This window comes from Siphateles boraxobius, unplaced genomic scaffold (assembly GCF_051911475.1).
Source record: "Siphateles boraxobius isolate OS27281-9 unplaced genomic scaffold, OSU_SipBor_1 46, whole genome shotgun sequence".
Lineage (NCBI taxonomy): Eukaryota > Metazoa > Chordata > Actinopteri > Cypriniformes > Leuciscidae > Siphateles > Siphateles boraxobius.
The window spans coordinates 12,693,072-12,705,515 of NW_027509097.1; the positions used below are offsets into that span (position 1 = coordinate 12,693,072).

The window sequence follows — 12,444 nt, forward strand, 5'->3', positions numbered from 1 at the left end:
CTAACTAGCCAAAATGCTGCTCTCAACCTATAGCTTGATTTAGCCAAGAGCGTATAGTGACCCCACTGGTTTCTAAATATACATCTTTCATCCTGCTGACACTCAGACCATATTAACAACCCATGAGCTGATGTGACAGCACTCTCTTGGTTGAACACACTGTCACCCTGGGGAGGCAGAGTCCCTAATTGGCCACGGATTGTTCTTCGTGTCAGAAGAAGAACAACTCTCATAAACGCGCACACACACACACACACACACACGCGCACGCACACACGCACGCACGCACGCACACACACACACACACACACACACACACACACACACACACACACACACACACACACACACACACACACACACACACACACACACACACACACGACAGGAGTAGCTATGGCTGGCACAGATAATTAATGAGAATACAAAAAACAGAGAGATGAGGCTGCACAATAGATGGCTGTTCAAACATGAGAAGCCTGTGCTTCTGTTTCTCCACGGGAGCTTAAATAATACATCTCTTTTTGCTCAGAATCCCTGATTCTGTCTTTTTGAGATGGATACAGACAAGAAGAAGCCGTGTCCTTGAGCGCAGAAAAAGATGCAACAAGACAGATATCACCATATATTTTGAGGGTTGAACTGACTTAAAAATCTATGAACGCCTACATGTGCTTGAAAAAACAAAATGGCCACCATCTATGGCCTGTTTCTTAAATTTACCAAAAAGGGAAAGGCTTTCTTTTCACTTCCTTAGAGAGAGTGTGTGTGTGTTTCTTTTTTCCCCAAATTTGCTAGGAAAAAAGAAAATGGCTGCCATCAGTGCCCTGTTTTTAATGCTTAATGTCTTTTATGCTCTCCAAGACTGCATTCATTTGATCAATAATACAGTAAAATTTTAATATTGTGAATTATTTTATTATTAGAATTTAAAAGAACTGTTTGTCTATTTGAATACATTTCAAAATAAAATGTATTCCTGTGATGCAAACCTGAGTTTTCAGCATCATTAGTCCAGTCTTCAGTGACGCATGATCCTTCAGAAATCATTCTGATAATTTGGAGCTCAATAAAAGTTTCTTATTATTTTCAGTTGAAAACAGTTGTGCTGCTTAATATTTTTTGTGAAAACCATAATATTTTTGCATCCATAAATTGAATGCATCCTTGCTGAATAAAAGTATTGATTTCTTTAAAGAAATTCAGGCCCGGTTTCAGAGACAGGGCTTAAATCAAGCCAGAATTAGGCCTTAGATTAATTAGGACATTTAAGTCGCTTTTATAAACGTGCCTTAGAAAAAAACATTACTGGTGTACATCTTGAGACAAAACAATGGTACTGACATATTTTAAGATATGTTAGTGCAAGTTGCTTTCAGTTAAAACTGTTCAATAATGCATTTTAGTCTGGGACTATTAGGCTTAAGCTTTGTCTGTGAAACCAGGGGATAGGCTATATAAAAAACTCGTACTGACACCAAACCGGTGATGGCCACCCTGTTTCTGATGCACACATTTATCAAACGGATACCGTTTCCCTTTCAATTCCTCGGTGGAGAAAAAATGCAATAAACTCAACCAAAATGAATGACACTGTTGATAAACGTTCTGGAAAAAAAATCTTACTGAATCCGCTTCCTGAGTGACTTGTAAATTGAAATAACAGAATGTAAACAAGCAGCACACAGCAGAGTCAGACTCTTCTTCTGTGTGTTATGTTAAAAGGTAAACTCTCTGCAGGGGTCTACCGTGCGAAACGTTTCCATTTATGATTTGTTTACGAGACCTCTTACCCAACCGTATCAACGGGTGACAAACCACTCGTCAGAAATATCCAGGCTTCCTTCTTCACTATCGATGTGGAATTGGTTCCTGTGGTTTCCATGGGACCATTCACACCTTTTCCAACTTCCCCTCTGTTCATATGTAGTTGTGTATAATTATCTCCCAAGGCTCCTTACTGTGTGGGTAGATGCCCAACTGTGAGGGAGATGTGGAGGATCCTGACAGCTCCCGGCATCTTTGCGTTTCGCACATCGTCAAGCGAGAGCTGTTTTGCTTCTTCAATGCCAAAACACCCAGTGCAATCAGCAAGACACAGTGCTTCGTGAAGGTGAGTGCTTGATGGCTTGGGCCCATTTCAACAGTTCTCCCCGCAACCGTTTCCCTCCAAGGAATAGATTCAGGTGAGGATGTTCTGGTAACTTTATTTAACGTCTCCAGAATGCAGTCCCATTGGGGTAAAAGCACATACATTTGGTACACAAATGAGTTGTTGAGAAGACAGAGTATCAACTTGAACCCCTGGGACTCCTGATGGCTCGCTTTCGGAGACAAAATTGGGCCTTGATCAGGAAGCAACAAATCATTTAAAGAGCCAATCATATGGGATAAAAGGCACTGGGTCCGATGCCCAGTGGTTCAAACAAAGTCATCCGTCCTGGCCAGATCTGAACATCACTACGGCAAACTGGGATACTGAGGCTGTGATGGAATGGGGGGGCATCATGATGTGACCATCTGCTCCATCACTCAGAAATCAGGCCAGGTTAGGGCTGAGATTGTGGGACCTTAATAAGTAAATGGCCTTTTAATACGATTCTCATAGGACTCACAATGTGAGACTTATACAGTCAGCCACACCGTGTAAAGATCAGTAAATACAGACAAACAAACAGTGAGATCAGGCTCGGAGGGCTAGCATTGCTATTCACCCTGTCCGCTGTTCTATCTGCATCACAAATGAAACAGGAGCATCGCCACTGCATATTTATGAACACTACCGCTTCAGTAAAAGGCAACGCTACTGCATATTTATGGAGGAGGCCGTTTCAGAGAAATGAGGTCCTTTTGAATTCACATGAATCTCTTGATTCTAGTAAAGGATGCTCTGAATGCATCGAAATGTCGTCCCCTTGTCGTCGTTAAATGCGCTTCTGCACAAGGTGTTATTAAATAATCAGGCTGGAGTTTGTTCATGAGATCTTCTGTTAGGGGACATGCAAGGATTTGTTCACACATGATGTGTTCTTGCATTTCACCTGTGCTATTTTTGAAACGTATAGTTAAACTTTTGATATGTGCATGTCAGATCAATGTCCATTTTAAAAATATGGACTGGATCAGATAATTCTGGGGATGACATAAGCATCTCAAATGTATTCAATCCATCTGGTGCATGGAAGTTAATGCACCTATAAACATATTCTGTTCCATTCCGCTGTGGTCTGTCTAGCCATTTTTAATCAAGAATCCATCCTTTGTGAATCTCTCCTATGTGCAGTCCATCTCTCTGAGCATTTACATTGACAGTTATAATTGAGCTGCAGCAGGTTATTGCATAGTCTTTATCTGTCTACGCATACATGACACAATGCATAATCAAATATTTGAAGGATTAAATACACACTGTGAGTCACCTCTGTCTTTCAGAACAAGAGCAGGATGCTGAGGACAATTGTGGTCTGTTTAATGTGCATATGCTATTTTTCAAAAGTTCGGGGTCGGTAAATTTAAAAAAAATTAAAATAAAGACCAATTTTATTCAGCAAGGATGCATTGCAAAATACAAATATAATAATATAAGTTTTTTTAATAAATTTCTATTAATCGAAGAATCATAAACATGATTCTTCCATTTTCTTCAGAAAACATATACCAGAGTTTGCACAAAAATATAAGGCTGCACAACTGTTTTTAACTTAAGAAATGTTTCTTGAGAAGCAAATCTGCATTTTAGACTGATTTTTGAAGGATCATGTGATACTAAAGACTGGAGTAATGGTGCTGACAATTCAGCTTTGTCATCACAGGAATAAATTTGACAATATATTAAAATAGTTATTTTAAATTGCCATAAAATGTCATAATATTCCTGCTTTGACTGTATTTTTTATCAAATGTTTTAAACCATTTAAAATTTCTTATCAAAGTTAAACTTTCGAATGGTAATGCGCATGCTGGACAAATCCGAGCTACAATCACAAAAACAAAAACTAGCATGATTTCAGTTAGTCTAAAGCGTTAACATGACATTAAGAAAGAATGTCAAATTAATTATTGATTTGGTCAAACTTAATTTTTTTCAAGTGCATGGAAATGCTTTGTAGCTACGAATCAGCTTGTCAGATTGCATGATACGAGCCAAGTGAGAAAAGCCAAGACAGACTGTGAGACATCAACAGATTTTACGATATACATCATTGACTGGGCAGTCTGCGTCCGATCTGACATCCTTATTTGAGGACAGGCATGTCACACTAAGAGATTCAAGACTGCTGAATTTGCCCAACAATGAAAGAACTAGAAAATATATATTTCACAATCCCTGGTCTCGAACAGCAGAATCGTGGCAAAAAATCTAACAACGTGCACCCTAATTTGTCACTGGCCTGTTTACAAGACTACTGTGTCTGGGAGTGTGTTGTGCTCCCATTATGCAGAGGGAGTAGACGAACGGATGTGGCAAAGCCCCCCGAGGAAGCTCAGGTGCTTTGTTATCTTGGGCATTCAGGTTAACACAGACAACTGCCTCATTGTCAAATGAGCCAATAAACTGAGCTCAGGGTTGCAACGAAATAACAAAACAATAATACACTCACAAAAGCCTGTTAAGACGCACAAACAAAATACACTCGGTAAGACAAAGCACTTTATCAGATGGTAAAATCCTTGAAATCTCTGTATGCTTTTGATTGGACGAAAAACTCTGTGAATTAAAAAATGAGCTGTTGTTACTATGCAACAGCACGAAGCAAATATTTCTGAAGGCCAAATTTTGATGCAGAGGAGTATTAGTTTGATAATGAGGGAACTGATCATTATGATGAGTCACTCAAAGAGATTTGTACCGGAAACAAGCAAACGCAAAAACAAAACAAAACAAAGACTCCTTTGAAAGAGACTTTAGAGATGGCTATTAATTACCCTGAGGCTTAAAGAGAATCAATGCCAGGGTAGGCTGGAGTTCTCAAAATAAAAAATTAAAAAAATAAATAAAAAGAAATGAAAAAATAGATTGGCAAAGCCTGCAGAGATGGAGAACACCTATCTTTCTCCTCACATCACTTTTTTTTCTTACACTAACTTCCTAACACAAAACGTCTGTTTCCTGTTAAAGGGATATTTTAAGCAAACAGTAGAAATCTGTGTTATTTATTTATTTTTTGTCAAAATATTTTAGTGATAGTTCATAGTGACTATGTTAGAATGCACTAACTGCCAGGTGTGTATAGTCCAAAAGGTTATAGGGGTTAATACATATTTTTTCCCAGTCAATTTTCCCAATTATACTAAATTCACCCCTGCCATAAATAATTTAATATAACATAAATAATTAACACAATAAATATTTTATTTTGTGACAGATCACACCTATTAAGCTCCAAAAATAAAAAAATAAAAAAAATTACTGTGACTATCATTGAATCAGTAAGCTAAACATAAATCCAAATCAGTACAAAATTAACTCTTTTAAATGAGTTTCTTTTAACCGGTTGATGTGGTTCACTAATCAGACTGATTTGTTCATGAATCACGGTTGATTCAATGATCTGGTCACAGCAGTTCTCCATTTAACAGCTGACTGGAGAGGAAGACGGTCAGCAAATCATTTAATTTAAACATAATATTGTATGACTGAAATATAGCGTATGCCATTTGAACTACTGATATTATAACTATTTTTTTTATTATTTGAGTGTAACAGCTCTACAGTATATATGTTGCTGTACGGAAAAGACCTGGTGAAGATTCTATCATCTCTTTTTTATTCCTAGATAGAAATTAAAATTCATATGAGCATGGAACAAGAACAACACAAGGTAAGTAAATACTCAATCTACACAATAATCACAAATTCTTCAAAAAAATGGCCACATTTTTCTCTTCCCAACACTTCCTGATGGGCTCTCCTTCTGCAGTGAGCAGGAAGCAACAAAAAGACGAGGGAAGGAAAACAAGATGCAGTCAGTGGCTGTCAAGCTCGGGGCTGAGGAGGGATTTGAGGAGATGCTCTCTGAGGAAATGATCTTTGCAAGGGTTATTGGAAACTGCGTGAGCTGGAGTGTGATCTGTGAGTGAGAAACTTAATCGCCTCTCCTCTCATTTCAGTCAGCTCCATTTCTCACATTCCTAGAAAATGGCTGCCAGGGAGCCTGAAGGCTCCTGCAGCCCACAGGCAAAAACTATCCGTACCTGACAGCTCGCTCACACTTTGGAAACACCATTCAAAGCCCTGCTGGCCGCAAACACAGAGGCTTCTTGACCGCAAAGTTTTACACTTCAGAAACCATACACACACACGCACATACATACAAATGAAGAGTACACATACAGAGGGCGCTTTGGTTCAGTATCAAAGAGGCATAGAGAAGAGGAAGAGAGGGGAAGAGTCACTTACTGGTAGTACAGTTTATCCTGATACAGTCTAGATGGGGGAGAACAGACAAGATGTAAATTCAGCCTTCAAGGTTATGACTGCAGACATCCATTACAATAAAGCGCCCACAAACTGGGGACGGACACGCAAACCAAGTGGAGCGGAGAGGCGCTGTTTCGCTGACCAGATACGCACTCTTTCTTTTCTACCTCCTGCGTGCCGATAATGAACCCCAGGTGGAGTGGATACAGACTCGCTGCCTGCGCTAATGAATATGCATGCCTTCACTGTGCCATAATATATTTAGAATTAGGGAAATTTGGCATGTATTGAAATGTGATTATACCCAGTTCCATACGAGTTTAGGGACTACTGAATATTCAGAGGTAATTGATTAATTTGCTCACTGGGTTAGCTCAGAAAGCAGCACAGAAAGAGGAAAAGAGAGAGAATCTTGCCAGAGAAACAGCCTGTCCTCGTCAATGGTGCTGCTGATGCTCTCATATGCACATTTTAAAAACCATTTCCCTTTAATGAGTAAAATCAGACGAATTAAAGAACGGCTCATATTTGATGAATTTGGAAATGGGAAAAGGGCCGCAAGATAAGAGGGAGAGGAAAAACGTGTGTTTATGGACATGTCGCAGTAGAGCACCAGAGCGTGTCCACGGTAAGCCTTAGCCTCCTGGGAGAAGAGCTGAATTCAGAATGCTCCTGTAGATAAAAACGCCCACAGCCCTCGACGGTTCATTTTTCCTGCTTGCATGTGAGAAGAACTGTAGGAATAACATGTATGGAGGGTTCTCACAGTGAAGCTGTAAGGAAAGCCAGTATGGGTGAGGTCTGAGTGTGTGCATGAAAATAAAGAACACACCTCTTGGTAATTTCCCTAAAGGCAAGATCCTGACAGGATCATTATTAATGCTACTAATACTGCTTTTAAGTAAATTCTAATCAGGTCTCAACAACTAGGATTGTTTTTTCTGCTGTACTTTTTACTTTCGCAGCCAACATTTTTACTGGTCTCAACAAACTAATATATATACTGTATATGTATATGTATATGTATAATAAATCATTCAATATTAACTAGAGTCTATTTATTAAGAAACTGTACAGCTTTGATATAACAAATTTATAAACCTTAACATTAACCTTAACATTTTGTAAAATTGGCCTGTCAACTGGCACAAAACTCGAACACTTACAGTCCTTATTGCTGAGCCCTGATATCACTTATTAACATCCAGGATGTTCAGCCTACAGCTACTTTTGTTCCCATGTGAATCTACCTCTACACTAAAACCTAGATCTTAGGTTTAAAAAAAAAAAAAACTCAAGGTGAACGGTCTTTAAACGCTAAAAAGTACAGTACCGCTGAGGCTCCTTACTGAACAGCACAACACAACAGCTTTTGTTCTGGTTGGTACTGTATAATGTTGAATCCTGTGAGGAGGCCCCCTTTCCCATTACTATCTTTTGCAAAGCATACTTCTGGAATGGAGAATCGATATTTCTCGTGCTCAGCCCGGGCTGTCCATGCTTCAGTGTGTGCTATGATGGAGTGGAGGGCCGAGAGGAATTCAGAACATTACACAAATCCAGCTCTATCTTTTTCCCATGAGGCTGCAGCCCGTCGCGTGTCGTCAACCACAGTGAAAATCGTGGCCGCTAACAGCCAGAGAGCAACGTGTGTCCACCCTAACAGCGAGTGCAGTACCCTCCGGGCCAGAAGAAATGAGTGGTGTTTGTGTGGGTGCATGTCTGTTTGTGCAAGCGGAGTTGTGCAGGTTTAAGCCTGCTGGGACAACTGGAAGGTTTTAGACATGCTATATGTAAGCGGACATGTTAAATGGCACAGTGTTATCATACTGCCAGGTGGGAATGGATGACATTCATCTTAGGGAGAGTTTTTAGCTCAGTTTTGCATGAGAAATACCTGACATGATGTGGGCGGACATTTAAATGGCCGATGTTCAAATTTACTTACTGTGAACTAGCTTGAACTTGCAAAACAGCAGCGGTGGTGCTTTATTAGTGGAGCAAGACTGTATGATATTAAGCTGTGTAACCGAGGGAGGAAAGTGTACTGGCTTCTGGGGAAATGTAAATGAAACGTACTGGGCGGAACAATGGCTTGTCAGTACTCCTGACACGTTTAACACTATAGTATGCAGGTGAAGGACTATTGTGTATCAGTACAAGGCAGGGACTGTGCACTCTCTGTTAGGGAAAGTCTACAGCGTGCTCATCTGGGAGTGAGCGCTTGGCCGCAGACTCTGGCCGTTGAAGGTTCTACATCCTTCTCTTCAACACAAAGATTTTAAAGTGTTTAATGTCTGTGAGAGAGAAAGTGTGTCTACTGTATATACTTATCTGTACTCTGGGAACAAAAATATAATATAATATAATATAATATAATATAATATAATATAATATAATATAATATAATATAATATAATATAATATAATATAATATAATATAATATAATATATGGCAACGATTAATTGCTATTAATCGCATCCAAAATACAAGTTTGTGTTTACATAATATATGTGTGTACTGTGTATAATTATTTTGTATATATAAATACACACACATGCATGTATAAATGTAATACATATTTGCATGTATGCTGTATATATTTATACATAATTTATACTATATATAAATATTTTGTACATAAATAACACATTTTTCTATAAATGTTTGCATTTATATATACAAAATAGTTATACACAGTACACACACATATATTATGTAAACACAAACTTTTATTTTGGATGCGATTAATCGCAATTAATCGTTGTCCAGCACTAAATATATTATAATATAACATAATATATAACGTAATATGTCTATAGTGTGCATATAATTAGAAGTAAATGATAAGTCCCCATAGCCAAGTTAGACAATAGCAAACAAATTGCTTGCATATCATTGAAAACAAATTATTTCATGCTATGATGTGTATGTGTGTAATTAGCCATTAAGTTGAGCACTCCAATTGACTGATGTACCTAGATTGACAGTGAGTCGGACACGTCCTCCGTCCAGCTCCAGCCTCAGAGTGTCAGCTGAGTTTCGGGAGGTGGTTGCCATGAGAACACCATAGGCACGCTGGGAACGGAAGCGCAGCGACACGTCTTCTGCCTCTGTGTGCATCACTACTGGCAACTGGATCTTCATGAACTTACTACCATCATAACTGAGGATGGTGGCATCTGCGAAAGAGAAGAGGAGAGAGAATTTAGGAAATACTAAAAAAAGGAGAGTGCTGGGCAGCAGCTCGTGAGTCGTGACTTATCATAAACCCCAGTGTTGATGGCGACAGATGAATGACTGCTTACTAAAATGTTTTACAGCCAGACACTGAAATTCTCAACAGCAATTCACAACAGTAGCCCACAACTGCTCAGTCTAAACAGAAGATAAATGCCATAAAAAAGACTCATTATACACCACATTTTATTTCTTTTTTACATTGCAAGGCAGTGTTTATGAAGACACCACATAATGTATTCCTGCTGAGGGGCTTTTGAAGTGCCATTTACCGCCGTCAGTTGCTTTAATCTGTTTATACTTATCTCAATTATTTTATAGAGCAATTCAATTTAGTGAGCCGAATCTCTAGACAACTCATTTTGCAACGGGAGATAGTCGAGGTCTCAGAGTGACCGGCATAATCTCACCAGCTGCTCAATCAGAGATATACAGTCCAGAAAGAGAAGAGGAGACACACATGCCAACCTAAAGAGATCTGCAACCACTCCGCAAGTTTCCTGCATAAAACCTGGTTCTGGGCTGGTATCAATTGGAAACAAAAATAGATTCACAAAACTCCTCCCATTCACCCCCATTATTTTGTTTTTGTTTGTTTGTTTTTACACCATGTCAGCTTAAAATTTTATGGTAAAAACCAAGTAAAACATACATTAAAAGAAACAAAAATATAAGAATATAAGACCACCACTTTTCCCACAACCAAGATTTCACCAATTTGATAAAATCTCTCAAACTAAATGTGGTCTGACTTTGTTAAAATCATTTTCAAAAGTTTCAGATGAATAAAAAAAATTATCTGCAAGGCATTAAAACATGACAGTCCAATGAAATGTTTAATAAACAGTCCCATTATGATCAACTAAAATGCAAAAGACAATTGTGAGAATTCTATACTGTACAGTACATCGCATTACACAGTTGCTTCTGATATATTTACAAATATAATACATGTGAATTGGTTGCTATAAATTTTGTTTGATAAATAATATCTCATGTTTGCATTAGAATCCAGCTTGTTATGGAACAGAGAATGAAATGGATTTGGAACATTTATATTGTATTACATTATAATATATTATATTATAGTTTGGGGTCTGAAAGATTTTTCTGTAAGAAGTCTCTTATGCTCACTAAGGCCTAATGTACTTGATCACAAATACAGTAAAATAGCAATATTGTGAAATATTATTACAATTTAAAATAAGTGTTTTCTATTTATTTATTTATTTTACTCACCTTCATGTTGTTCCAAACCTGTATGATTTTTTTCTTTTGCTAAACACAGAAGATGATATTTTAAAAAAATGTTGGTAACCAAACAGTTGACGGAAGCAACTTGATGGTAAGTAACAGATGACAGAATTAAAATTTTTGGGTGAAATATCCCTTTAATATATTAAAATGTAATTCAATCCTGTGATGGCAAAGCTGAATTTTCAGCAGTCATTATTCCAGTCTTCAGTCTCACACGATCCTTTCAGAAATCATTCTATGCTGATTTGATTCGAGAAACATTACTATTTATTATTGAAGTTAAAATCTGTTGTGGTGCTTAATATTTTTTACCCCGAAAAGACAAGCTTTTATTTGGAAAATAAATCTTTTGTAACATTCTAAATGTCTAAAATGACATTGTTTACAAATTTTGTGTCAACTGGTAATTGTTAAGTATTGTGTAAAAAGTTGGTCTTTGTGAAGTAAAAAAAAAAGTTTTCAGAACACTAGCCTCAATTTCAGTGAAAATGGGTATAGGACACTTAAAACCACAGAGGTGCTGAGTATGAGAGATTCCCTTGAAAAATAGGGAGAACGGTAGCAGAAAAAAAGCCAAAATAGTTCTGATGAAGAACTCAGTGCTGTGTATATGCCTAGATAATTTAGCACGATAATGGAGGCCGGACACATCTGCCTCTGTGCAAAGACCGGCCTCTCAGCCAGAGGACAACATCTGGCATGGAACCAGTACAGAGACATCACTCACTTGTGAGGGAGCTCTGGAGATGATGAGGCTGCAGGCTATCACCAATTAGGCTGCCCTCTTCCTCACACACCCACAGACACACACTCTTCCTGCTATTTTGATGCCTGTCTTGTCTCAGCATCCTCTGTTTCTGTTACACCATTGCCGAGCCCGAGAGCATAACAGAGAGAGCGAGTTAGCGGAAAACAAGACGAAGACAGGAACACAAATACGGCAGCATGCATGCTAATCAGCACAGTGATGTGATGTACATTCAACCCCCAAGGAAAAGAGAGTGTGTGAGAATGTAGCCATTTAAAAAAAGGTACCGCAGTCATGTTGTGTAAGTATTATGTCTCAACTCTTGCAAAACATTGATTTACCTAACAAGCCTCGGCATACAACAGCTTGTCATTGTAACTAAACTCAATTTATGAGGCCAGTAGGAAGGTGTAATGCTATCTTTTAGTGCCACAGCAGAGATCAATACATTATGAAGCTCAGTAATGGTGCATGTGAGCGTATACAGTATCTTTCCAATGTGCAGTACTGGTCAAATGTTCAGGGTCAATTTGAACAGTATTCTTTTGTTTACACTAATATTTTCTGTATATAATATCTTCCCAGTGTTGTCCTCCAAACAATGGACAAACTGCAGGATGTGACAAAAAATATTGTAAATATATCTATGATATAGATTATGTGCAAAAGATTTACAGTATAACAAATAACAGCTTGTCAGCAGTTTTAAGGCAGAAAAACAAATTAAATCACTTTATTAAAAATGATAATATAAACTGTTTTAACTGCAAGGAAGTC

General features: G+C 38.1%; 2 protein-coding genes across 24 annotated transcripts in view; both read right to left on the bottom strand.

Annotated features, from left to right (window-relative positions):
- The window catches only part of calm2b (calmodulin 2b, (phosphorylase kinase, delta)), a 376,281-nt gene that overhangs the window by 221,771 nt on the left and 142,066 nt on the right, over nt 1–12,444 (bottom strand). The window lies entirely within an intron of this gene.
- nrxn1a (neurexin 1a) overlaps nt 1–12,444 on the bottom strand; it is a 204,591-nt gene that overhangs the window by 74,371 nt on the left and 117,776 nt on the right. For 14 of the 23 annotated variants that reach the window (XM_077200870.1, XM_077200865.1, XM_077200871.1 and 11 more), the window contains 2 exons: nt 9,401–9,604; nt 6,401–6,427 (listed from right to left, as the gene is read on the bottom strand). In XM_077200870.1, the coding sequence (XP_077056985.1) occupies nt 6,401–6,427; nt 9,401–9,604 (231 nt within the window). The remainder of the gene's footprint in view (nt 1–6,400; nt 6,428–9,400; nt 9,605–12,444) is intronic. The other 9 variants (XM_077200874.1, XM_077200873.1, XM_077200872.1 and 6 more) reach the window with 1 other exon arrangement.